Here is a 27937-nt window from a genome sequence, read left to right as displayed (position 1 = left end):
TTTCATCCAGCAACAGGAGAAAACAATTTCTTTTAAAGCGGAAAATACGTGTCTGTAAAACCCGCTGGGTGAGCAGGGGCAGAACCCAAAAGGCTTTCGACAGCATGTTCTGAAACTGACTAAATGTCAAGCTGATGCTGTCCTTTTCAAGTTGAAATAATCTTAAAAATCTCCCCTGCCCATCCCCATTTTTGCTGTTTACTTCGGCAGTATGCGCTCTACACACAGACCCATTTGATGGTTTCCTTCTTTATTTGAAATGTTGCCGGATCCCAGCTGCAAGAGACACAGGCCTCGCGTTCACGAGAGAGATGCAGCATTGCTCTAGCCAGCTGCAGTACCACGTACAGGTTATTGTGGAGGCGCCTCATCTAAACCACCAGCCCACACAGAGCCTCCACATTCCCCTCTCCACACACTCCTGTGGCTTCCCAAGGCCCAGCTGGATGCAGTGGGTACCTGTTATACTGGAGCAGGTTGGTAGCTTATTGGAGCTGTTTGAGGCTGCAGCCACAGCAGCCAGACTCTCCAAGGCACTTTAGACTTGAGGCCGTTTCAGAGGAAGGGCTTGGGCCAAAGGAAAAGCACCATTGCTGTTTCTGTCCAGTTTCACTGTCCAGCTCTCATTCATGATTAGATCAAGGCCATTTGATTTGGGTGTTTAGCACCACAGGGGGATGTAGCCAGGGCTAGGGCTGAACAAAGAGGCAGGGATCGGCTGTTGACCTGTTAGCCAGGTTAGAGCCCTGCACGAATTGTTGCTTCACTGCGGCACATGCCGTTTTTGAACTTCATCTGACTCTGAGAGGTGGGGTGGCCCTTTAGGGAGAGGGAACTCGGGGCAGAGCCAGGGAGGTCCTGCAGGGAGCCCTAGGAACAATCTGCCCTGAGGAGAAAGCTTAGGTGGAGGTTTCTACTCTGTTATTGTTCCTTGAGTTAGTCATCAAGCCCAGCCCCAGGGGTAAGCTTGACCCTCTACGACCAGGGTACACACCGTCTGGTACACAGTTACTGCTGATGTTTCAAAGAGCACTTCACAAACCTAGACTGCAGGCCTGGGCAGAGTTACCAGGGCCACCTGACCTCCTCCTTGGGCTCTCCTGGGAAGAATTAAGTGTCGAAGGTAAGTTCCGTCATGGTCATTTCACTGTGAAAACTAACTGCAATAGTCATTTGCGCCTCAGGTTGGAAATTGAATCCAAGAGCCTTTCCCCCAGGCTGCTGTGCTTATATGTGGCTACATATAAGCTGGGCTGGTGTTAGCTCTGTGGGGTTTGCTTAGGTCAGTATTCGGCGGGGAGCCCTTCCTGGAAAAGTGGGACTTATCAGAAGCGGTGTTTGCGGGAGACAGCCCGCTTCCCTCCATCTCTGGGCCACCCCATGCCCAGCATGATATTACGGGGCTGTCTCTTGGATGAGATCTAAGACTAAGGTTCGACCATCACTGGGAATTAAAAATTCTGTGACAATTTCCGTAAGTGCAGGGTGCCGTGTTCCAGTTTGAATGCTCGCATTCTATCTAAATCCCACCTGAGGCTTTCATCTCTTGTCCTAATCTGGTGTGTGGTATTGCTGTGCACTGTTAAACAGCTACCATGCCCCCTCCCAAATCCTCCCCAGAGCTGGCTGCATTTCACTGGTGGGAGACGTGATTGCTGAGTCTTTGCTAAGGGTCTGGAAAAGCGCTGCCGGAGGAAAAGCAATACAACGCTGAAGTATGATATGGGCCAACCTCTGGCTGGCTATCCCTCTGGACACAGTCATCTCAGTAGAGCTGGACCCTCGACACGGCCGCACTGATTTCTGGACTCAATGAGTAGACATAAGCAATCACATGAAGAAGTTTCCATTAGATTGGCATGGGAAGAATTGAGTGATGCTTTTATGCCTCTCCGGATCTCCATGGCGATGGCTGTGTCAGTAGAGGCCCTCGGCTCTCATCCGACGGAGAAAAGGGCTTTGTGCCTATTTAGCAGGGCGGAGGAAGTGTTCTGGCAAACAGGCACCACCGGCTGATGTCGATAACTGCCCAGCATTTGGACTCCGGGCTGCCCACAGTCTGTGCTGCTGGGGACAGCCCGGGAGGGGGCGGGCTTGGTTTACAAACAGTGTTCCAGGCAGGTGCAATTCACCTGCTGTATTGATCCATTCAGGGAGGAGACATCAGCCAGCCTCAGGATGGTGCCACGGGGCAGGCCCTTCCCGATCGCTATGCTGGAAACCTCCCCGGGCATCAGAGTGCGGTTCCAGATGGCAAAGCCAGCCAGGCGTCCCACAAAGGCTTCTGAGGGGTCAAACCCACCCCCAACCACGTCCTGCTCCTGACCCAGAACAAGCGACCCGCCAGGGGGGATCTCATAGCCCTCCTGGAACTTGGAGCCTGTGGATGCCAATCTCCTGTCCACATAGAACCAGTACTTGCCTTGGATGGAGGACCAGATGACACACATGTGGTGCCATCTGCCATCCAGGAGCTGCCCCACCGGCAGCTCCCGGAAAGCTGGGTCACCGATGACGAAGTGGATGGAGGCCAGGGCTGCGGTGTTCCGGCCGTGCAGGACGAGCTTGTTGTCATTCTCCTCCGTGGCATAGGACAGGATGGTGCCCAGGGAGCAAGCGTGGGTGCTCACCCAGCTGCAGACCGACAGCTCGTGCAGGCCAGTCTGGAACCCCTGGCCGAAGGTGGCAAAGTTTTCAGTGGAAGCGTTGGGGAAAAGCAGCATGGAATCCACATTGCAAACTGGAGAGGGGTGAGAGAAAGCCACAGTCATTGCCTGTCCCGAGCACATAGGGCTGCTGCTCATGCATGCACTGTGACAATGGACCAGCCTCCTGTCCCCTCTCTCCTCTCATAAGAACATAAGAATGGCCATACTGGGTCAGACCAATGGTCTAGCTAGCCCAGTATCCTGTCTTCTAACAGTGGCCAATGCCAGGTGCCCCAGAGGGAATGAACAGAACAGATAATCATCAAGTCTTCTATCCCATCACCCATTCCCAGCTTCTAACAAACAGAGGGACACCATCCCTACCCATCCTGGCTAATAGCCATTGATGGACCTATCCTCCATGAACTTACCTAGTTCTTTTTTTAACCCTGTTACAGTCTTGGCCTTCACAACATCCTCTGGCTAAGAGTTCTATAGACTGACTGTGTGTTGTGTGAAGAAATACTTCCTTTTGTTGGTTTTAAACCTGCTGCCTATTAATTTCATTTGGTGACCCCTAGTTCTTGTGCTATGAGAAGACGTAAATAACAGCTCCTTATTTACTTTCTCCACACCAGTCATGATTTTATAGACCTCTATCATATCCCCCCTTAGTTGTCTCTTTTCCAAGCTGAAAAGTCCCAGTCTTATTAATCTCTCCTCATATGAAAGCTGTTCCATACCCCTAATAATTTTTTTGTCCTTTTCTGAACTTTTTCCAATTCCAATATATGTTTTTTGAGATGGGGCAACCACATCTGCCCACAGTATTCAAGATGTGGGTGTACCCTGGATTTATATGGAAGCAATATGATATTTTCTGTCTTATTATCTATCCCTTTCTTAATGATTCCCAACATTCTGTTTGATTTTATGACTGCTGCTGCACATTGAGTGGATGTTTTCAGAGAACTATCCACAATGACACCAAGATCTCTTTCTTCAGTGGTAACAGCTAATTTAGAGCCCATCATTTTATATGATAGTCGGGAATATGTTTTCCAATATGCATTACTTTGCATTTATCAACATTGAATTTCATCTGCTGTTTTGTTGCTCGGGCACCCAGTTTTGAGAGATCCTTTTGTAACCCTTCACAGTCTGCTTTGGACTTCACTATCTTGAGTAGTTTTGTATCATCTGCAAATTTTGCCACCTCACTGTTTACTCCTTTTTTCACATCATTTATGATTACGTTGAACAGCACTGGTCCCAGTACAGACCCTGGGGGACACCACTATTTACCTCTCTCCATTCTGAAAACTGACCATTTATTCCTACCCTTTGTTTCCTATCTTTTAACCAGTTGCCAGTCCATGAGAGGACCTTCCCTCTTATCCCATGACAGCTTACTTTGCTTAAGAGCCTTTGGTGAGGGACCTGAAAACCTAAGTACGCTATGTCCACTGGATCCCCCTTGTCCACATGCTTGTTGACCCCCTCAAAGAATCCTAGCAGATTGCTGAGGCATGATTTCCCTTTATCAAAACCATGTTGACTCTTCCCCAACAAATAATGTTAATCAGTGTGTCTGACAATTTTGTTCTTTACTATAGTTTTAACCAGTTTGCCCAATACTGAAGTCAGGCTTACTGGCCTGTAATTGCTGGGTTCACCTCTGGAGCCCTTTTTAAAAAGTGGTGTCACATTAGCTAACCTCCAGTCATTTGGTACAGAAGCTGATTTAAATGATAGGTTACACATGACAGTTAGTAGTTCTGCAATTTCACATTTTAGTTCCTTCAGAACTCTTGGGTGATACCATCTGGTCCTGGTGACTTATTACTGTTTGGTGACCCCGCCATACCTGAGGGTATGCCCCCCAGCTGTCTGAGCACAGTGATCATGCAATTAGACACCCTCCCTTTCACCTGGCATAGGAGATGCCCTGCAGGCAGCCCCACATATTTCCCCCCCTCCCACCCCATCTAGATAATAATTCCTAGTGCCTCCATCTGGGAAACCCCAGGTGCTTCATTAACATGACACACAGGGAGGCAAAGGGCCAGGTTTTCAGTGGTACTGAGTCGTTCTGGCTGCTCCACAACTCAGATAAATCAGCTAGCCCCAAGTCACCCATGGAGTCTGTGCCAGAGCTGGGCCTAGCTAGAACCCAGATCCCCCAGGCCGCCCTCCCACTCCTAGCAGGCACAATTGCAGGCATGGCAGCACCTTGCATAACACAGAATTTGGGGCCATCAGTCCTTGTCCCAGAATGGCACTGCTGGAGGTGACGTGAGTGAGCTGGCTGGGGGGCAGCACCCCCAGCCCCACCCCCTTGCTCAAACCCCACCAGCACAGTGTAGCATGGCCATCACTAACCTCCCCCCTGCCCCGAGTGTCAGCAGGCAGTGAGCTAGGCTGGCTGGTGAAGACAGGATGCAGCCATGGATATTGTTATTTGCACTAATGATTCAGCCAGGAAGAGGCTGCACCCTTCTTGCAGGACCTGTTTGGTTGCCTCCTGCTCAACCCTGCGGGGTCCCAGGTGCCTTGAGCTGTCCTGCAAACCCCTGCTGAGTTGTCACTTCCCCCTGCAGAACTGCAGGATTTCAATGAGGGCCTGTTTTCAACAGAGCAATCCCCAGAGAGCCATGCCAACAACCCAGAGCAGGCCAGAAGTTCCCTGAGCTTGTACTATGAGAAACCTCACCAGCCCAGGAGAGCATAGGCTCAGGTGGAGATGGAAAGCCAGCATGCAGCTTCAGAAAGTCACTCCGGTGGGAATGACGCCTCTGTGTGTGCGTTATAAAATGATGTGGGTGGAACCAGACAATCACTATGCCCTGGAATGAACTCGCACTGCAAACTGATCTAGACAAAAGACCCTGCCCTACCTGGAGGCAAAGCGATCACTCCATGTCTGACCTCTCAGGCCTCGTCCTCAATGGAAACCCGCACCACACCTTCCAAAGACGAGAGCCATACGTGCTGATTCCGTGGGTGCTCCATGGCTGGAGTGTATGTGGGGGGAGAAAGAGTGCGTTTTGGGGGGGCTGAGAGCATGTCAGCATGCTGTCTTGTAAGTTCAGACAGCAGCAGACCTCCCCTTCCCCTCTCCCCCACCTCTCTCTCTCACACACAGCATTCCACAGTAATGGTTGCTTTGTCTGGCAGCAGATAAGCAGCTGGCTGTCAAACAGAGCTTTCAGAAGGCATATCCATAACAATGACAAGAGTGGCCACTCGACTTAAGGGGATTATGAGACTTTTCTGGAGGCCAATCAGAGCGCAATAATGCAACACCCCTTTCACACTGGCACTGCAGCATTCCAGCGGGGGCGCAGCAAATGTTATTCCACTCACCGAGGTGGAGGACCAGGAGCGCTCTAGCCGTGAAGTCAGAGTGCTCTACGTGCCTTGCCAGTGTGGACGGGTAGCGAGCTAGGGCATCCGGGGCTCCTTGAATGTGCTGTAACTTGCAAGTGTAGCCAAGCCCTAAGATTCTGGGACCCACATGGCAACACCACCAGTGACCACACCAATGTCAGCCCAGAGCAGGGCAGGGGATGAACCTTTGTGGAGCAACAGTGCCACCCAGTGGCTGCTCTACAATCCCTCGGGCCTGCTCCGTTTCTGACTGACAGTGATGCTGCACTAGTTGGGGCGACAGCACAGGGCTTCGTCTGAGACCCTCATGTCAGTGGATCCACCCAGCCTCATGGTTTAACTGGCTCAACAAACCCTCCACTCGGCCGGCTGCCCTCCCTTCCTCTGGAAAGCCTCCCTGGTCAGGTCTATGTCACAGCCCTGTTTGATGTTGGAGAGGCCGTGGGGATGGAGGGAACAGGGGTGTAACACCTGTTTGGATGCAAAAGAAGAGATGCAGCTCGGTCATGGCAATAGCTCAGGGGTTTGGGGAGATGGGATGATCTCTCAGCCCCTGCCACGGCGGCCAAAGAAAGATCCCCAAAGGCTGCAGGCATCCTAACAAGAAAGCATCACCAGGAATAGCTACCTCTGAGCTCACCCGTCCACTGGCCCCAGCCCTCCCAGAGGCCAGCTGTTTATGGTGGAACCAAAGGCCTGGATAAGAGGTTTAAACTTGATACAGGAGACAAGGGGGAGGCAGCAAAGGACCCTGAGTATTCAAGGCTGCAGAGAGATCAGGGAGGCTGAGGAAGGAACAGAAGCCCAGAGGTGATGCAGCGACAGCAAAGACTCTGTTCCAGGAGCTTAGACTAGTAGGAGAGACAGGAATCAGAGGCTGGGTGGTTGGGATGGGTTTTTTGGTGGATGGCGCATCCTACCAGGGGCTTGTCCATTGAGGGAGAGGAGCCAGGGGAGGGAGGGAGAGCAGGGGCTGAGGGCAAGGGCGACTAGGTATGGGGGTCAGAAGTGGAGATTAACTGAGAGATCTCAGAGTCCATGAGCAGGATCCAGAAGGAGAGGGGGAGGGACCGGGGAAGGGGAGACGTTCACACCATCTCTTGTCCAGCCGACTCTCTTCAGTGCCAACTCCCAGCAGAGCAGGATTCCGAAAGGCCCAGAGAGCAGCTTGCCTGATGCACTGGAGATGCCCCTTACAGAGCCAGCCTGAGCTTGGGATTCCAGGGAGAGTCCCCGTAGCAATGCTGCTGGTGAGACCCCTGAGTGACCCTCTCCAGCAGAGCCTGCCTGCTCCATTGCTCCATCCGCTAAGCATCCCCTCTCCTCCAGGGCTTCCCGCACAGCCCCCCTGAGACTCTTCCCCCTCTGGGCTCTCCACTCCTCGCTCCATGATGGTGGGGACATGCTGCAGAGTTGCAAAGCAGGACTGAGGCCAGTCAATGCCAGAGGGGAAGAGAACTCAGCAGTCTAAGATCTGTCAGCTTTGCTGGGCACTGAGAGCCCAGCACTACTCAGCTGCCTGTGAAACCCTGTCAGGACAGGCAGAGAGATCCTGAACAGCACTGTCCAGTGCATGTGGGAGCAGAATGGGGCTAAGGCTGAGATGGAGCATAAAAACCCAATAGAAAATCCTGCTTCATGCATGTGGGAAAATATCAACACTCCCAATTTCCAACCCCCCCAGCGCAATTCCCAGCCGGCTCGGCTGGTGCTTCAAAACCCAGCACAATCTATAAAAGAAGCCGAGTTGGTCCAGCACTTGTTGGGTGATGTGTGGCCAACCTTTCTGATGGGAACTGATGGGTAAGGTGGTTTATTTATGGTTGGTGTTTTAAGAATGACAACACAACTGACCAGCTCGGCTGCTGAAACCTTCCAAAAATCTCTGCACAGTGCATAGGCCTGAATTCTCACTGATACTACAGCCATCTAGATCACTCTGGCAGCATAAAGGGGGCTGGGGGGCTAAATTTACCCTTTATGCTGCCAAAATGGTACAAGGGTGCCCTAGCACAACTGAGAATTCAGGTCTGGCCCTGGAAAAGTTCAGCCCCAAAGGAATTTGTTTGCCAAAATTATGAGCAGCTGACAAAAGGGGGGTTAGAATGGAAGTTGTACGTTGCCCCCTTGTACGTTGCCCCCATCACCTACAGAAGGCGTTCCCAGGCACCTGCTGTAATGCAGCGTGTGTGCCCTATATTGCACGTGCCATATGCGCACAATTACATATAAAAAGAATGTTAAAAGAACATAAGAACAGCCATACTGGGTCAGCCCAATGATCCATCCAGCCCAGTATCCTGTCTTCCAATAGTGGCCAGTGCCAGGTGCTTCAGAGGGAATGAACAGAACAGGGCAATTTATCAAGTGATCCATCCCCTGTTGCCCAGGCCCGGCTTCTGGAAGCCAGAGGTTTAGGGACACCCAAAGCATGGAGGTTGCATTCCTGACCAGCTTGGCTAATAGCCAGTGATGGACCTATCCTCTGTGAGCTTATCTAATTCTTTTTTGAACCCAGTTATACGTTTGGCCTTCACAACATCCCCTTGCAATGAGTTCCACAGGTTGACTGTGCCTGTGCATTGTGTGAAGAAGTACTTCCTTTTGTTTGTTTTAAACATGCTACCTGTTGATTTCATTGGTTGACTCCTCATTCCTGCACTGGGCAAAGGGGTAAATAACACTTCTCTATTTACTTTCTTCAGCCCATGCATGATTTTATACCTCTATCATAATGTTCTTCAGGTTGTAAAGCCCAGCACTTGAAAATTAGGAAATATCAGATTTAGAGTTGCTCACACAACCTTAATTTGGCCCCATGTGCAGAAAAATAGGCATATGGACATATGGCATATGGACAGAGGGGTGAATTAAGTTTGCAAAGGCAACCACAGACCTGGCATTTCCTAACTTTCAAGTGCTGGATTTTGCAGCCTAAATAATGTAGGTCTTTTAACATATTTTTTTGTATGTAATATCCTAGGTTATTTTTAAAAGGCAAAATAAAGCCAGATTCTATTATATGCAACTAACACAAGCTCCCCATCATGCATCATTGTCAACTTTCAGCACTACACCGCAGCCTGCTACCATTCGACATGCAAGTCTAACTACATTAGCTAGCAGCAAGAGAAGGCTGTAATCCCAGAGTGGGGAGAACGATTTGTTGACACCATGTGTTGGGTCCAGGGGATGGTCAGGGGGAGTCCAACCTAGCTCTCTCTCTCTTCCCGGGACAAAGAAAAGGCACCTCTCTAGCCTGAGGGGTTTTGGTCTGCTGAAGATCAAAGGCCTGCTGCAATCAATGGAGGGCTGAGCTTTCCTTCTACAAAAGCACCCCCTAGCATAACATCATGTGGATATGTGTGCTGGGGGAGACAGAGAGAATGTAAACGTCTCAACATACTTGTGCCTGGCTTCTCAGGTGACAGTGACTGCAGCTGCTCTTGTGAGATCTTGGCAACCCTGAGGAGCTGCTGCCTGGCAGCTTGTGGCTCTGGCACAGTGGGTGTCTCTGGCTGTCTCTCCTGCCCGGGGGTCTTATTGCCATGGAACAGGCTACTCTGCAGCCTCCTCTTTGCAGCCTGGGCCAGGAGCTGCTGCCTCTTCTCCCCCAGCTTCTTCCTTTGTTTGTGCTTGGCATGCAGCTTCTTCACACTGTGTCCCTGGCTTCCCCCTGCTTCCGGCAGCTTGTCCTGGGGTGTCTGGTTCAGTTGTTGGGCCACAGCCAGCTCATGGTGCCCAGATGCCAGGACCTCCTTGTGCAGCATGTTCTTCAGCTGCTGCTCCAGAGCCTCCAGTTTGGTTCCCTGGCTCCGACTGGTCTCCCGCAGGCTCTCCAGCTCTTTCTGCAGGGTGTTCCTGCTGGCGCGCAGGGCGGTGAGGTCTGCCGTGTGGCCTGCAGTCTGCAGGGTTAGGTTGGACAGGAGAGCGCTCTGCTGCAGCCTCTCCCCAGAGCTCTGCTTGTGGCTTTCACTCAGGGACTCAGCCAACGACGAGAGTTTAGAAGCCAGCTTTTTGGTTCTTCTCTGTAGCTTCTTCATCCAGGTTTTCAAAGAGCCCAGGTCCTCCTGCAGGGCGGCATGCGACACGTTGAGAGCAGCCGCAACAGTGTCATACTGATCCGCCAGGTGCTGGAACCTGGTGTCGATGTTGTAGGAAATGTTGTAGTTCCCGGCGATCCCCTGGAGACGCAGCAGTGTCACCTCCTGAAACCGACGAAACTGCAAAACACCCAGAACCCTGAATGATTCCCAGCACTTAGATCAGGGATCGTTTCTGGGCAGGGCTGCCGAACACTGGCAGATCAACCCTCCACAACCCCAGGGACTTATGCAATCCTTGGACCCCTGGGAAACTGACACACAAGCATTAAGGGTTAAACTTTCACAAGGGGCCTCTAATTGTGGTTGCTTTGGTTGTGGTCAGCTCCCACTGACTGCAGATTGGAACCACCTCCAAGGGGTCTCACACTGAGCACCCTCACCCAGAGGCACCCCAAATCTGATGCCACTTTTATAACTAAGGGCCAGAATCTAGGGCCGAAGGCCCCCCAGGCAGAGCTGGGCCTGGAATCCGGCCCTTATCTACATAACCAGACCTCTCCAGCTGAAATTCAGCAATTGGGTGAGCTATGTGCCACGGAGTCTAGAGAAACCAGGTATTGCCTTCACACAGGACCGCCTGCTGGAAAATGCAAAATAATATCAAAATGCTCCATAACTCAGGTCTGCATTGCCCTTTATAGCTCGCAGGCTGCCAACCCAGACACTTCCCAGGAACTCAGCCCACTCTCTGACTGGGGACTCTCTCGTGCCCTCGCTGGAGACTGGATTTGATGACCTAGTCAGTGTTCTCCCATTTCTAGTTTCTGGGACACTACGTACATGTGATCCACAGGGCCGGCTCCAGGCACCAGTGAAGGAAGCAGGTGCTTGGGGCGGCCAATACAAAGGGGGCGGCACTCCATTCGGTATCGGGGCAGAACCACGGGGTCTTCAGCGGCGGGTCCCTCAATCCCTCTCTTCCTCTTTGAGCTGCCGCCGAAGTGCCGCCAAAGAAGAAGAGAGGGAGTGAAGGTCCTGCTGTCGAACTGCCGCCGAAGAATGGAGCGGCGCAATTGAGCAGCCGCTGAAGTGCTGCCGATCAGCTTTTTTTTGGGGGGGGGGCGCTTGGGGAGGCAGAAAAGCTGGAGCTGGCCCTGGTGATCCATACGTTCATCGTGGAAACTGGATCATTTACACTTTGGTCACTGCAACCCTGACTCTTTGCTCCTGTGATCCCCTGGAATCCCTGACACACCAAGCCCAGGGGGTCCCCAGCCAAATCTTCACAGGACAGAGACATTTCTCCCTGCAGTCCTGTCCTCTGATAACTCACAAAGGGGGCCTGGGTCTGCTGTGCAAATCAGTGAGCCCATGCCCTGTTGTTGGCACTTTCCTCAGCAGAGAGAAACAGCATTCAAAAATGAACCCCTAAAGCCTGACCCCTCGATCTAAAGTTAGACACCTCAAGAAACAGTCTGATCTGCAGCGGTGCCGAGCAGCCAGCAGCTCCCAGAGATCTAGCTGGGAAAACGCTGGCTGTGTATCTCTAATGGCTATCACAGACTCATATGTCTGCACAGACATTACAGTCTCCTCTAGGGCAACAGAGAGTCAAGACTCAGGCAAACTCCAGGCAAAGGGAAGGGAAGTTTGGCTTGAGTAAAAACCGTGCAAGTAAAGGGTGTTGATGTTCTGTATATTCCAGGGGTGGCCGAGCCATATGTGGCTCTTTTACAGTAAAGTGCGGCTTGCAGAGTCCCCTGTCACATTCCCCCATTCTCCGCCTACCACACTGGCGGTGGTGGTGGTGGGGAGCTCAGGGTTTCTGCCCTGTGGCAGTGGCAGGGTGGTGGAGCTAGGAGCTTCTGCCCTGCAGGGAGGGGGGTCTTGGGGCTTCAGCCCCCAGGAGGTGCCTGCTTCACAGAAGCCCCTAGCCCCACCACCCCTCCCCAGGGTAGAAGTCCCGAGCCCCAGCAGGTAGGCCTGGCTCTCAAACGTCTGAAGATTATCCTATGCAGCTCGGAGGGCCAGGAAGTTTGGCCACCCCGATATAGTACATCCATATACTTCTACAGGTCAGTTCCAGTGCTGGGCCAGCTGGTGAGCCAGGTACTGTAGGAACACACGGGTAGACACGCTGATATCGGAGGGATACACTGCAGACCCTTTGCAGTAAGGTCTGACTCCTACTGAAGTCACTAGGATTTGGCCCCATCTGTCCAATAACAAAGAGTCATGAATATTCACCTGCTCCTCGAGTCTCCTAAACCTTTCAAAGAACGGCTTTCTCTGGTCCCTGGTCCCGGCCTCCTGCAGCAGGCTCCCCTGCAGACACACAGCAGCAAGAAGAAGGCAAACGGGCAGCATTTTCCTCGCCCAGCGCGTTCGGCAGCAGAGAGCCGGGAGTCACAGAGTCTTCTGGTAGGTCTTGAATTGGAAGAATGACTTTGGTTTAGTGTCTGACTTCTGTATTCTCCTCTGCATCTCTCTCTCGGGTTTTTGTGGCTGATCTCACTGGTTTCCCCCCCTGATGCAAGGGGCTCATGTTCCTCCCACCAGGCAAAAAGGAGCCTGTGGTTTCTCCTCAAAATAGATGAGATCTGCAGACTCCCTTAGCATTCCCCAGGAGCCACATTTAGCACGGAAGCCAGCGCTTTCTTCAGGAGCAAGCTGGCTGGTGCAGGGGCTCTGCTGATGGTTAGTACTGGGGGAAGGGCAGTGTTTGCACCAGTCCTGTTTATACAAGCACTTGACACCCCCTGGCCCAGAGTCAGCCCTGCTGGTTTATGGCCCGTTGAAAATCTCTGCATGCAGGAGGCCAGATGGGTTTTGCAGAAGTGCGTGGGGCCCTGCTGTCTCCTGCTAACACTCCCCAGGGTTTGAGCGGAATCAGCAATGTTTACCGATGGCTTCCACTCAGAACAGTTCACCAAGACATTAATAACAGACCCAGCAGCCATTGTCACCAGTAGATCTTTGTCTATATGCACCAGAGCAGGGCTATATCTGCACCAACCCTGTTTTCTCTGCAAAGGCTCCTGGCCAGGCCTGCTGAGCCTCCCACCTGCCTGGGATCAAGGCTCTGCTGATCATGTCCTGGGAGCTGGAGGTAGGAGGAGTGGCAGATGCTCAGCACCTCCCGGCACAGGTTCAGCAGGCCTTAAAGCACAAGATTCACATGTATCTTCAGGCAGAGCTGCAGTCTTTTTTGGTGCAGTCAAATTCCCCGGATTGCAATAAAAAACAACTCCTCTATTGTGAGATGGGGGGGTAGGGAAGCCAAGGAATGGAGCTGCCCTGCTTGGGGATAACAATCATCCATGCTAGATGATCACCATCGCCTCTTCTGGTGGGCTGGGTAAAAGAAACACAATGATATGAAATCAGGGAGACTTCCTGTACAGTCACATCAGCTGCCATGGACCCTTGCTGGAGGCCTGTGGCCCAAGATTCTTTGCTCCCTGTTTGCATTGTGAGGAAGGGCCCTGCCTTTGAAACCAAGCCCATGAGAAGTGACCAGGGAATGTGAGCTGAGCTCCTTAACCATTAAGAGAGAGGGCGGGGTAGCAATGAGCCAACTTTAGCAGCAAGGGAGAGAGGGGAAATCTGCCACACCAGCCAGAACCAGTGACAAGCAGGCCCAAGGCAGAGCAACCCTTCCACGGACCAAGAGCAAATCAGCTAACGAGTGTAAACCCTGCTTCCTCCTGCTCACAGCACTAGGGACAGGACTGGGCTCAATGCCTATTCCACATGCTGCAGGGGGATGTGCAGAGAGCACTATACTCTGTGTGGGGCTGGCGCCATAGAAACCTGTATTCCTTGCTCCTTGCCTCCTCCTATCTCTGTGCTCTGGGGCCAGAAGTCACCAGGTCAGAGCCAAGCGTTTTGCAACTTGGGGGAGTGGGGGAGGAGGGCATGGAGCACCTGCATCCCACCAGCAGCCTCCTTGCGGCAGCAGGTGATCCTGCAGCCTGGAGCACATCAGTCCCACTGCAGGACTTGGCCTGTGACCTTTCTCAGCTGAGGTTCTCAAGCGGAGTTTCACTGGGTCTCTCTCAGGAGTCGGGTATTTTAGTGGCCTTAATTCTGGAGTCCATGGGCAGGCAAACTGCCAGCTGACCACCGAGGCGCCTGATGGTCCCAGCTGCCAGTCCCTCTCTGTCCTCTGGGGCACCAGCTGGCTTTTGGTAGCTGGGAATGGGTGGAAGGTCTCTCCTGCGGCAGGTTGTTGGTGGCATTAGGCATGGCCCTAGGTAACTCAGGAGGGTGGAAAACTATAGTGCCAATGAAGCCTTTCTGTACCAGGCCTGAACAGATCCAAAGTTATTTTATGCTTGCCCAGAGCGCCTCCATGTTTAAACTCTAATCGACCTTACAGGCCAGCAACCGAGAATGGAATGTGTAACAGCTAGTTATCAGTGTAACACTGGTACCAGGAGGTAATAATAAGGCCTGCTTGCACCTGGCTAAGGGGGGCAGGATAACAAATCAAAGAGAGTAAGACAAGATAACAGTTCAAGAAAAAGTCACTAACGAGATGAATTGTTTGCTGCCAAGTATGATTTAACCTGCTTAATGTAATTGCCACTGCATAATGTATCTGCTATATGGGAAATAGGAGGGAGGGGGAGTAGAGGGGGGGAGTAGTGGCGGAGGGGGGTAATAGGAATGCTTAGCTGAAGTTATGTATAAAGAGAGAAAAAGCTGCTTGTAGCGGTGTGCTTGATTTGAGACGCCTCTGTCTCCTTGCACCGCTTTGAGATCTCAAATAAACTTTGTCTGCTTCTCCACCTTGGTGTGTTTATTGGAGCGAAGCACACCGGGCAACGAACCACTGTTGCTACCTCGGGCATTCTGTGCTGGCAACAGTCTTGGCGTCCCTGGGTGGGCTTGAGGCTAAAATCTAGCCTTGCCCGGACCCCTCCTGGAGGTCGACGGATTGCGGCAACGACCGACGCCCAGCGCGCACCGGTGACTTCATCGGGGGCCTCGGCGGAGACGCGGTGTGGTCGACCCCGGAGGGTACTATGGTGCAATGCGCTCGAGTAGTGGAGAAGCGGCTGCGGGCGACGGTGGGGAACCGGTCTCGCAGATAAGGTAGGCTGCAGGTGACGGTGGGGAAACGGTCTCACGGATAAGGTTGAAACAGTCCAGTGGTGTGGACTTTTGCGTTAAGACCTGGGAACGCCCAGTGTCTTCCCATAGGTATGGGGCAGGAACAGAGTACAGGCAGGGCATGGTGTACACCCTTAAAATGTATTCTACTGAATTGGAAGGTGTTTGAAAAAGATCCATTGAATAAGAGTAAACTGAAAAGGTTCTGTACAGTTGACTGGCCTCAGTACCAGCTAGAGGGCCAGGAGAGGTGGCCACCGGAGGGATCACTTAATTACAACACGATCCTTCAATTAGCTTTGTTTTGTCAGTGAATGAATAAATGGAATGAACTTATGTATGCACAGTTGTTTATGACGTTAAGAGATAGGTCAGATCTTCTGTTAAAGTGTAATTTGACTCCGACAGGTTCGGTAGTCACTAGTGTTAGTTCCCCAAACCTCTCCCTGGTTGTAATGGCAGAGTCGGTGTCCCCTTCGGCTCCTACACCCCCACCCTATAAAGAACAGGTACCCCGTGCTCCGGGGATTGCCCCCTCGGTGGGTGTCTATCTGTTGATCACTGAGACCGCGGTATCCAGCCCAACAACGGAAACGCGCCCAGCCACTACTATACAAGTTTACACCCATGTGCCTTTCAACCCAGTGGACCTGTCAGCCTTTAAGGCACAGGCAGGGGAGTTTTCCACAAACCCAAACAAGTTTATCTCGGTGTTTGAGGGGTGTTTCGCTAGCCACAAGCCTGACTGGAACGACTGTAATGTCCTCATGAGAACCCTATTGTCTGAGGTGGAGCGGGCTCAGGTTTTGTCCAAGGTGAGGGAGGAAGCGCAGCGAAGACAGGATGCAAATGCAGCTGCCCCTGGACCCAAGGCAGTGGTCCCCCGGACTGATCCCGGTTGGAATCCTAACAACCATGCTCACCTCACCCTCCTCAACTCCTACAAGGAGTTGCTTTTGCACGGACTCCGTCACTCGGCTGTCCGACATAACAATTGGGCCAAGCCATACGAGCTCATACAGGAGCCAAAGGAGAGTCCGGTCGCTTTTCTGCAGCGCATCTAGGATGCCATTCGGCAAAATACTAACGCAGACCCTGATAATGTAGCAACTGAGGCAATTATAAAAGGTATCTTTACCAGCCATGCGGCCCCTGACATTAAAAGGAAATTGCAGAAAAAGGAGGACTTGATGGGCATGTCTGTGGCACAGATTTTGGAAACTGCAAACAGGGCTTACAGCCTTAGAGAGGGGGAGAAGGAAAAGAGGGAAGTGAAGATGATGGTTGCAGCAGTACAGGCCAGTGACAAGAGGAAGTTTCAGGAAGGAGGTGAAAGGGGCCGGGGAATAAGAGGCCGTGGACGTGGGCGCCCTGGCTCCCAGGAAAGGCGTTTGGGTCGCAATCAGTGTGCCATATGCCGAAAAGAGGGACACTGGAAAAATGAGTGCCCTGAAAGGGAAGATACCCCTATGATGGCAGCAGAGAATCAAGACTAGGGGTGTCAGGGGAGACGGACTATCCTGCCCCCGGAACCCTGAGTAAAAATGCGGGTGGGAAATTCGGAAATAGACTTTTTAATAGACTCTGAAGCAGCTCGAACCGCTGTAAATCAACCCCTTCAGCTGCCCATGGCAGATTCCCTCACTGTGGTAGGCGCCACAGGGAAAGGAACCAAGTGTCCAGTGTATGCCCCAGCAGAATGTGCTCTGGGCGACAAAACTCTATCCCACAAGCTGGTTTACCTCCCCGACTGTCCAACGCCTCTACTGGGACGGGATCTGCTTTGTCGCTTAGGTGCCACTCTGCATTTCACCCAAGATGAAATCACCCTCACCTTGCCCCCAGAGAATACCTGGTTAATGACCCTTGCAGTTGAGCCCTCAGCCATTCAAGCCCCAGAGTGGAGCCAGTGGGAGGACCAGGTTTTCCCTCTAGTATGGGCATCAGGGGTCCCAGGAAAGGCAGCCCATCACACCCCCATTAACGTTCAGCTCCTGCCAGGAAAAGGTCCGGTGCGGATCAAGCAGTATCCGATCAAAAGGGAAGCCAGAAAAGGGCTGCAGGAAAATATAGATCAGTTTCTAAAGTATGGGATACTGCGAGAATGCCAGTCAGCCAGGAACACCCCCATCTTGCCTGTACGAAAGCCCAATGGCACATATCGGCTGGTCCAGGACCTGAGGGCGGTTAATGAGCGGGTTAAGACTCTGCACCCCCTTGTTCCAAACCTGTATACACTGTTGGCATCTATAGGGGGGCAGTACACCCATTTTTCGGTCCTTGATTTAAAAGACGCTTTCTTCACAATTCCGGTCGACATTCAATCTCAGGAGATTTTCTCCTTCGAGTGGGAGGACAAGAAAAGGGTTAAAAAGCAGCTTTGCTGGACTGTGTTGGCTCAGGGGTTTAAAAACTCCCCCACCCTTTTCGGCCAGGCTCTGGCTAGAGACTTGGAAGAATGGGATAATGCGGACAAAGTTCTTCTCCTGCAGTATGTAGATGACTTATTAATTGCTGCTGTGGGTCTGACCCCTTGCCTTAAGGCAACTGTGAGCCTCCTGAACTTTGTTGGACTCCGAGGATACCGGGTGGCTCGGAGGAAGGCTCAAATTGCCCTCTCAGAAGTACAGTACTTAGGGTTTCACATAAGGCAAGGGGAGCGGCAGCTTTCAAATGAAAGGAAGGAAGCTATCTGTCAAATTCCTGTCCCAAGCAATCGTAAACGGCTCAGGGCTTTTCTGGGCATGGCAGGCTTCTGCAGAATATGGATCCCGGAGTTCGGACTGTGGGCTAAACCCCTGTACGAATGCGTTAAGGGAGCGGATCACTGGTCCTCAGAAGCCGACAAGGCATTTAAAGTGTTAAAGAGAAAACTAATGGAAGCCCCCGCCCTCGGTCTGCCGGACCTCTCTAAGCCGTTTCAACTGTATGTGCATGAAAGAAAGGGAGTAGCCCTAGGAGTGCTTACTCAGTTACTAGGCACCTGGAAACGTCCTGTGGCATATTTCTCTAAACAGCTGGATCAAGTTGCCAAGGGGTGGCCAGCATGTTTGCGGGCGGTCGCAGCAACTGCTCTAGTGCTTGGGGAAGCAGAAAAGCTAACTTTGGGAGGAACTGTGCAAGTGTATACCCCTCACATGGTCCAAGCCCTGCTGGACACTAAGGGTGGTCTCTGGCTCACCCAGGCTCGGGTAGCTCGGTACCAGGCTAAACTCCTAGAAAATCCTGAAGTTTCCCTGCAAACCTGCCCCTCCCTTAACCCAGCCACTATGTTGCCAGAAACAGAGGAGCAGGAACACAACTGTTTGGAAATCATAGATGCCCAATACTCCAGCCGTCCGGGCTTAAAAGACCAACCACTCCCAAATGCAGATTATAAGTGGTACACTGACGGCAGTAGTTTTGTCACAGACGGACAAAGGAGGGTGGGCTATGCTGTTGTAACTCTCCACGAAACTGTGTTGGCAGAGGGTTTGCCTGCCGGAACATCAGCCCAGCTGGCTGAATTGGTAGCTTTAACCCGTGCGCTCGAACTGTCAAAAGAAAAAAGAGTTAACATTTTTACTGATTCCAAATATGCCTTTGGAGTGCTACATGCTCATGCAGGTCTGTGGAAGCAGAGAGGAATGCTGACAGCTGAAGGTTCTCCGGTCAAGCATGGGACACAGATCCTCCGGCTTCTGAAAGCGGTACAGCTCCCCTCAGCGGTAGCAGTGGTGCACTGTAAAGCCCATCGAAAGGAAGATCAGGATGTGGCCAAGGGCAACGCCAGGGCAGACAGGAAAGCCAAGCGAGCTGCTACCCTGGAACCATTGGAAGCTGAGGAGGCCCATATGCATGCCCTCATCCCATCGGTAGGGAAGCTCCCAGCCCCTCAGTACTCTCATGAAGAAAAAAACCTGGCTAACTCACTTGGGCTCCAGGAAAAGGAAGGATGGCTCCACTCCACAGAAGGAAAAATCCTCTTACCAAAAAATCTAGTGCAGCAAGTGCTACAAAAACTGCATCAAACCACCCACGCTGGAAGGGAGGCTCTCACCCAGCTTATGAATAAGTATTTTCTAACCTCTAGACTTAGACCCCTGGCATCCCAGGTACAGGCTGAGTGTTTAGTCTGTCAAAAGAACAACCCTCCACCAGGAGTGTCAGTGCCGCCAGCCACTCTGGAACCTACCCCAGGCCCAGGATTGGTGTGGCAAATAGACTTCACTGAATTCCCCCGGACCCAAGGGTTCAGATACCTCCTCGTCTTAGTGGATCGATTCAGCGGATGGCCTGAAGCCTTCCCATGCCGTAACAACACTGCCAGAACGGTGGCTCTCAAGTTTGTCAAAGAGATCATTCCTCGCTTCGGACTCCCCCAGTGGATGGAATCTGACAATGGAACACACTTCACATCGCAAGTCGTTCAGAGGATTTCGGATGTCCTACAGATCCCCTGGAAGCTCCACACTCCATGGCGACCACAGGCCAGTGGAGTAGTGGAACGTACTAATCAGACACTCAAGCAGCATCTCTCAAAGGTCTGCCAAGAGGCTTCTCTTCGATGGCCTGATGCCTTACCCCTTGTTTTGCTCCGAGTTCGTGCTCTCCCAAAGGGCAGGTTAGGGCTTAGTCCCTTCGAAATTGTGTTTGGGAGGGCATGGCCTATGAATGGTACACCGGTTCTGTTAGGGGAGTGGGAGGTAGGCTGCGGTTTCTTATCTCAGTACATGTGCTCTCTGTCTGCTGTTCTCTGTTCTCTCCACAGGTATACCAAAAATTTGCAGCCTCTCCCGCTGGATGCCCCTGTCTACTCCCTGCAGCCCGGCGACTCCGTTCTCGTTCGTACCTGGAAGGACGAGCCTCTCCAAGAGAAGTGGAAGGGACCCCACACCGTCCTGCTGATCTCCCACACAGCAGCAAAGGTTGAGGGATACAAGAACTGGATCCATCACTCTCGTCTGAAAGCAGTGCCCACTCCTGAACGGTGGACCGTCCAGCCTGCGGAGAAGACTGCCAGTGACGATCTGGGACTTAAACTGTTATTCAGGCGACAGTAAGGCCTGCTGGGAATGCCCTGTGACCCCTTTGAACAGTTGCAGCGCACTCCCCGTGAAAACTCTGAGCGTTGGCTGTGTTTATTTTCACAGGGCCAGCCTAACCTGTGGGCCTGGTCCCTTTTGTTTTTAATCTGTTTGTTATTGGTAATTGTTATTTTGTGGGTATTTGGGGAATTGTAATTGTTAGGCCTTAGGGTCACTTGCCCAGTATGGATCCAGGCCTAGGGTTTGCCACAGTGTTACTTTTTGTTATGAAAACACTCCTCTCGTTAACTCCCGTTTCTCCCCAGGCACATGCGGGCTGGAGGGGAATCCCTAACAAATTAGAAGCAAATACGTATGAGGGCCTGAAGGTTTGCTTTGCCCAAAAGTTTAACCTCTCTAACTGCTGGATATGCTCCCAAATCCCGCACCACGCAGCTGGGTTGCCCTGGAGGGTGGTTCCCCAAAATTGGTCAGATCTCTGTTGGGGATGGTTCAGTAGGGGAAGAAACATCTCGGGTACCCCTTTGTCACAGAACTGTACTATTGAATCCCAGTATGCATTGAGGGACGACCCCTGGGAACCGCAAGCCAACTCGACGCGTATCCCTTCCCCTATTAGGCTGCGGTCAGCGGGCCCCGGGTTGGTGTGCTATCAACAGTTCCAGTCTGACAATCACACCTGGTCCGCCGGAAATAGCACCTGTCAGTATTATTTCTCCCCTAACAGGAATGCTTCTCTCCCGGTCTATGTTAATGGCAAATCCAACTCTACCACCCGGTTCGGAACTCTTAGTGGCTCCCAAACGGAAAGGTGGAAGAGTGGTTATAATGGGTTAGTAGGAAATGGCCACTCATTTTACGTTTGTGGTACCTCTGCCTATAAGTGGCTACCGCATCGGTGGTATGAAAGCTGTTATGTAAAATATCTTGCCCCTCCCCTTCGAGTGCTCCCTAAACTGCCCCCTGGCTGCCCCAGGCAGCGTAAGTCCTTGTATGCCACCCCAGAGCCCATTAGGAAGGGAGACAGACTTGGTATAATCCTCCTCCCATCTTATGGGGTGGGACGGCTGTCTCAAATTTACCGTAGGCTCTCTATGTTCCTCACCAAGTTTGCCAATGAGACCCTGGCCATAGAAAAAAGCCTTAACTCAGAGCTTTATCAGCTCCGGTTGCTGGCTCTGCAAAACAGACAGGCCCTAGATTATGTTTTAGCCTCTCAGGGCGGGGTGTGTGCCCTTATTGAAAATAAATGTTGTACTTATGTCCCAAAAAACTCACAGGACATTAACAAACACATCCTGTCAGCCAAACAGGCTTTCGAGCAGTGGAAGGCCCAGGAAAGAGAACCCACAATTTTTGATTCCCTTTGGAGTTGGTTGCCCAACCTAGGAGGACTGGGAAGTGGCCTTGTGCGTCTCCTCCTCACAGGTGTGGTACTGTGCCTGGTCACCCTCCTCCTGATTGCTTGTTTTAAACTGCTCCTCCGTAAACTTTGTGCCCCCCGTCACCCAAAGGTCCCTATGTACCCTCTCATTGAGAGCCCCAGCTCCAGGGCACTCAATCACATCTTGTCCACAGTATATGAGAACACTCAGCCAAAGGTTTGTTGAGTATTCTCAAAGGAGGGAATTGTTGGTGGCATTAGGCATGGCCCTAGGTAACTCAGGAGGGTGGAAAACCATAGTGCCAATGAAGCCTTTCTGTACCAGGCCTGAACAGATCCAAAGTTATTTTATGCTTGCCCAGAGCGCCTCCATGTTTAAACTCTAATCGACCTTACAGGCCAGCAACCGAGAATGGAATGTGTAACAGCTAGTTATCAGTGTAACACTGGTACCAGGAGGTAATAATAAGGCCTGCTTGCACCTGGCTAAGGGGGGCAGGATAACAAATCAAAGAGAGTAAGACAAGATAACAGTTCAAGAAAAAGTCACTAACGAGATGAATTGTTTGCTGCCAAGTATGATTTAACCTGCTTAATGTAATTGCCACTGCATAATGTATCTGCTATATGGGAAATAGGAGGGAGGGGGAGTAGAGGGGGGAGTAGTGGCGGGGGGGGTAATAGGAATGCTTAGCTGAAGTTATGTATAAAGAGAGAAAAAGCTGCTTGTAGCGGTGTGCTTGATTTGAGATGCCTCTGTCTCCTTGCACCGCTTTGAGATCTCAAATAAACTTTGTCTGCTTCTCCACCTTGGTGTGTTTATTGGAGCGAAGCACACCGGGCGACGAACCACTGTTGCTACATCGGGCATTCTGTGCTGGCAACAAGGTTGTGGCTTCTCTCTTCCCTGGCCGGGACATGGCTCGGGGGCAGAGACTCCTCTTCATGGGCAGGGGAATTCAGTGTGCTTGGGTGAGGCCCTCCTAGCTCTGCTTCGCCCACTCGTCCTGCAGCCTTCTCTCACAGGGCACGATGACACTGCAATTGCTCCTCAGCCTGCAGCTTGGGTAGACATGCCCATGCCAGCTCCACCCACCTTAGCGCAGCTAAAACCAGCGAGCATTGTGAGTATGTACTCAGGGTCCCCTCCCCAGCGTGTTTACACAGCACACAGTGAAGCCCAGGCCCCTGTACAGTAACTCCTCATTTAACGTCGTCCCATTTAATGTTGTTTCATTGTTATGTTGATCAATTAGAGAACATGCTTGTTTAAAGTTGCGCAATGCTCTCATATAACTTTGTTTGGCAGCTGCCTTCTTTGTCCACTGCTTGCAGAAAGAGCAGCTCATTGGAGCTGGCTGGTGGGGGCTTGGCACCAGGGTGGGCTGGCAGCCCCCCTATCAGCTCCCCTAAGTTCCCTGTGTGGCAGCCGCCCAGCAAGCTATCAATTGCCAGCAGTTCAGGTGTCCCTCCCCCCACTGCCATGTGTTGCTCCTGCCCTCTGCCTTGGAGCTGCTCCCCGGAGCCTCCTGCTTACTGTGCTGAGGGGAAGAGGAATGCTAATGTCAGGGTGTCCTCCTCCCCCAGCTCCCATACCTCATCTCCACAGAGCAGGTGTGGGGAGAGACAGGGCTCAGGACAGAGGGAGCTTGCTGGCAGCAGATGCTGTCTCAACTTGCTGATCTACTTAAAAAGGCAGTGTACTTAAAGTAGGGCCAGTGTACTTAAAGAGGCAATGCATGTCTCCCTCTCACACACACACGTGTGTCTCTGTCTGTCTGTCTGTCTGACACACACACACGGTGTGTCTCTCTGTCTCACTCTCACACACACACACATGCACCTCCTGTCCCCTGCACTTTGGAAAGTGGAGGGAGTGGTACGCTCCAGTGGGATAGTGTGGGTTCATCACCCCTTTCAGTTTCCAATATTTGCAGCCACTGCCATGCTGTGTCTCCTCCCTCCATTTGTGCTGCCTTGTAAAGTGTGAGGCTACATTAACAACAACGTGTTAACCCTTGAGGGCTCAGCCGAGTGCTAGTTCATCATTTAGCAGTAAGGCATTCCCTGGGAAGTATCCCATCCTCTGACTCCACCACCTCAACCAAGCTTCACAATCATCATTGCTGTGTACAATATTAAACTGTTTGTTTAAAACGTATACTGTGTATATGTGTGTACATAGTCTTTTGTTTGGCGAAAAAAATGTCGCTGGAACCTAACCTGCCATATTTACATTAATTCTTTTGGGGAAATTGGATTCGCTTAACATCATTTTGCTTAAAGTAGCATTTTTCAGGAACATAACTACAACATTAAGCGAGGAATTATTGTATCTACATGGCTGTTTTTAGCCATACTAGCACCGGCATGTCTACCCAGGCCGCAGTCATACCTGTTTGCAGCATAGACACACCTACAAAGTATGTCTGTCTGTTTTGCTGTGCAGGAGGACCTCTGATCCCTTCTCCTTAGGGAGACCTGGAATAGGTCCAGCCAGCTGCCTCTCCTTTGCAGCTGACTCCCAGAGCCATCTGATTGGCTCATTACACAAGTTCCAAGGGTTCTTTTCTCCAAGGGCTGGCAAAGCCAGACATCATAGAGCCTGTGATCCTTGGCCTGCCCTTTTTCAGCCTGTGATCCCAGTCCCATCATGCCTGGGGGATCAAAGGGCCTTCAGCTGCCATCTCATTTGCAGGCGTTTCCTTGTCAGAGTCTCTGGGTGAGAGAGAAAACGAGACTGCATGTGCAAAACATAAAAGCAATTGTTTTCCAGTGTAATCAGTGGTGGATAAGCCACTGGGCCAATGGGACCCGTGCTCAGGGGCCCTGGCCAATTGGGGCCCCCTGGAAAAATGGGCTCCCCTGTGCCCCAACCCACTCTGCCTGCCAGAGAGTGGGGTCAGGCTGCGGGGCTTGCCCCTCTCTGCCTGCCCAGCACTCCTCCTGGGAAGCGGGGTGCGGGGTCTTTCCCCTTCCCCCCACCCTACCGGGGAGTAATGTTGGGGCGCGGGGCTTCCCCCACTCACCAAGTCCTCCTGCTGGGAAGCTGGGGAAGCCTCCATGCCCCGACAGGAGCGCCGGGAGGGCGGGGCAGGGCAAGCTCCCACGCCCTGACCCCGCTCCCAGCATGAGTGCCGAGGGAGGCGGGGGGGACTGCATGCGTAAGTGGTGGGGTGAGGCCCCCACTTGCTCTGGACCAGGGCCCCACAAACCCCTACTCCACCTCTGAGTGTAATCAACAGATCATGCGCATGCTGGTCCCTTCCTTCTTGCTGCCCCATCCTACACCTTTCTACAAGGAATGCAGTGACAGTACAACACCAAGAAGCCAAATCAATGCTTTAGTTTGCCAGAGTATTTTGTGTGTGTGTGTTTATTTTTGCAGTCCCATGCCGTTCTTACTAAGTGGGCAGTGACAGCACAGAACCAACGCATATTTTCAAGGTGCTAAAACAAAACCGCATAAAACACGGCTGATTAAAAAGGAGGAAATTACACTTCCAACACCACCGCCTACCAATGGAAGAATTCTTCCATTGACCTGACTCTGTCTATGCTGCGGGTTAGGTCAACCGAACTTCAGCACTCACAAGCAGAGCCGTGCCTACCTATACACAAAGTATGCAGCTGCGTAGGGCACCAGGAAATTTGGGGCATCAAATTTCCTGGTGCCCTACGCAGCTGCGTGCTGCTCCAGCCTCTGCTCCGCCTCTTCCTCATGGCCCCTGCCCCTGCTCCAGCCCCGCCCCCACTCCATCATTTCCCCAAAGCCCCTGCCCCTGCTTTGCCCCAGCCCCCTCCACCTCCTGCCCCTGCTCTGCCCCACCCCCACTTCCCTGAGGACTGTGGCAGGGTTCGGGCCTGCACTCACCAGCACGGCCCCAGTCCGCTCTGCGCCCTGGCTCCCAGCTGCGCCACCAGTGAGTGCTGGGGGGCGGTTCCCCCTTGCCCCCCAGTCCCAAGGCTGGGAGCCAGGGGAGCAGAGCGGAGCGGGCTGGGGCCAGGTTTCTGCACTTACCCGCTGCTGCACCAATTGCAGTCCTCAGGCTTGGGGGACAGGGGGAAACCACGCCTCTGCACTCACCGGGCGGCAGGAAGTGGAGTGACCCAGCCCCAACCCCCTCTGCTCTGCTGGCTCGTGCTGGGGAGCAGTTTCTCCCCTTCCCCCCGAGCCTGCTCCTGCCCCGCCACGGAGGCCTGGGGCCAGCCCCCTCCCCCCGTGGAGGCCTGGGGCCCCACACAGCCCCCCAATAGGGGGGCTGCATAGGGCACCAAAATGGCTAGGAACAACCCTGCTCACAAGCGTAAATGCTTCAGCCCCTGAGCGAAGTAGCTTGCTTGATCTAATTTTTCAGTATAGACAAGGCCATAATCCGAGGCTGATTTCAGTTTAGAGCAATAGGATTCTGGGATATGTAGTCCAAACGAACTACCAGAGCTAGCCAGGAATTTGGGGAAGAGGGACATCTGTGTATAAGGTCCCTTTCCAGCGTGATCTTGGGAGGGAATAGGGTCTCTCTTGTTCTTTGGAAGGATGATTCAGAGATCCAGATGGACAGGGGTAGTCAATTTTTGTCAGGGTCCAAATAGCTTGGTCAAGGGTCAAAGGTCAAGACTCCAGAGAAACATTTTTCACATCGCAAATGCCCTGTTCAACAAACACATCCAATGCTGTGTAACATACCAAGGGCCTATTGCTTATATTTTGAGTGCATTAAATGAAAAATAAAATCAAGCCACTGTGTAAGCTAAAAATAACCCCTAAGAAAGATGTCATAAATTACATTAGAGACGTTGAGAAAGTACATAAATAAAATGTCAAATAGATGCTAATATTGGCATTAAAACACTTTTGGACAACTGCTTTAAGTTTTGGATTTGTTTTGAGTTTACAAAGAGTATGAACTTTGGTTTTGTCAAATAAAATTATTGTAGGTATATAACCCCCACTCAGTTTCCCTCCCCTAACACTCTGATGCTCCCCACCCTCAGTTTAGGGTTACTATAATTCAAGTTCCCCAAAAGAGGACACTGCTGGTAAGGTAGAGTTGTGGGGTGTTGGAGGTGTATTTGAGGGGTGCGGGAGGGGTGTGTATGTACTGGGAGGAGGGTATTTGGGGTTGCTAGAGGGGTGTGTGTGCACTGGGAGGGAGTATTGGGGGGTGTCGGCTGGTGTATTTGGGTGATATTGAGGGGGGTAACTACAGCCTCACACTCGAGGTGGGGGGCAGTGTCACTCCCTGTTATGGTGACAGGGTGGGTGGTGCAGGCCTGGGACGCCGCCAGCCTATCAGTCAATGCCTCCCTGTGGGCCCCTCCCCCTTCCCAGGGCAGGGAGCCGGGCTTGGATCTGTCACCCCTCCCAGCCAGGCTCTGATCAGGTGGCCCAGCCAAGAGGTGCTTGGCAGCTCCGCTTACCTGGTGGGCCCAGATCCCCCAACTTCCCTCCTCCCCCATTGCCTGCCCACCCCACCCAGAGAGGCTCCCACCACCCCACTCACTAAGCCTGGACACCAGTGCCTGCTGGTTCACCCACATGGCCAGTTGCCCTATCCCTGTGCTGCAGCCAGCTGATAGATGATGGAGCAGGTGGGGCTCCACACACAGGTGAGGGACACACTGCGCCTTGCAGCCAGGTCCACCCACCCACCCCCTGCTCCACATGGCTCCGTGTGTGTGTCAATGGAGTGTGTGTGTCAGTGTGGGTGTCTGTGGATGTGTGTGTGAGCCTGTGCACGCGTGTGTGCCTATGAAGGGTGTCTGTGCACATATGAGTGTGTGTCAATGGAATATGTGTATGTGTGTCTGTGAGTGTGTGTGTCACTGTGAGTGTGAGAGAGTCTGTGCAGATGTGAGTGTGTCTGTGCAGGTGCATGTGTGTCAATGGAGTGACTGTATGTGACTGTGCACTTGTGTGTCAATGGAGTGCATGTGTGTCTGTGCACATGTGAGTGTGTCAGTGTGTGTGAGATGGTGTGTATATGAGGTGGTGCATGTGTGTGTGTCAACAGAGTGTGTGTCTGCACATGTGAATGTGTCTCTGTGTGTGTGTGTCAATGTCTGTATGTCAGTGTCTCTGTGTGTCAGTATGTGTTAGTATATGTGTGCTAATACTTCTGTATGTATCAGTGCCTCTGTTTATCGCTGGGTGCCAGTATCTGTGGGTGTCAGTGTCTAGGTGTCAGTCACTGTCTCTGGGTGTCAATGTTTCTGGGTGTGTCACTAACTCTGGGTGTGTCTGGGTGTCACTCAGTGTCTGGGTGGGTGGGTGGATGTCAAGGTGTCAGTCAGTGTCTGGGTGTGTGTCAGCATCTGGGGGTG

The 27937-nt window shown here is 52.2% G+C and overlaps 1 protein-coding gene across 1 annotated transcript; it reads right to left on the bottom strand.

Annotated features, from left to right (window-relative positions):
* PTX4 (pentraxin 4) lies at positions 1-12644 on the bottom strand. Its single transcript, XM_044980813.1, has 3 exons — positions 12332-12644; positions 9445-10261; positions 1-2740 (listed from the first exon to the last, which is right to left on the bottom strand). The coding sequence occupies exons 1-3, from the start codon at positions 12449-12451 to the stop codon at positions 2100-2102; spliced, it is 1578 nt and encodes a 525-aa protein (XP_044836748.1). The 5' UTR covers positions 12452-12644; the 3' UTR covers positions 1-2099.
* Positions 12645-27937: the final 15293 nt, after the last annotated feature.

The sequence above is a fragment of the Mauremys mutica genome, chromosome 11, assembly GCF_020497125.1.
Source record: "Mauremys mutica isolate MM-2020 ecotype Southern chromosome 11, ASM2049712v1, whole genome shotgun sequence".
Classification (NCBI taxonomy): domain Eukaryota; kingdom Metazoa; phylum Chordata; order Testudines; family Geoemydidae; genus Mauremys; species Mauremys mutica.
Note: the sequence above shows the minus strand (reverse complement) of the source record. Positions and strands in the feature narration are given on the sequence as shown.

Bases quoted from the DNA above. Each gene is read 5' to 3' on its own strand.
- PTX4 (XM_044980813.1), bottom strand. From the start codon at position 12,451: ATGCTGCCCGTTTGCCTTCTTCTTGCTGCTGTGTGTCTGCAGGGGAGC. The intron at 10,262-12,331 runs GTGAATATTCAT...GGTGTTTTGCAG, and splicing joins TTAGGAGACTCGAGGAGCAG to TTTCGTCGGTTTCAGGAGGT. The intron at 2,741-9,444 runs GTATGTTGAGAC...ACCCCTCTCCAG, and splicing joins ACCTGAGAAGCCAGGCACAA to TTTGCAATGTGGATTCCATG.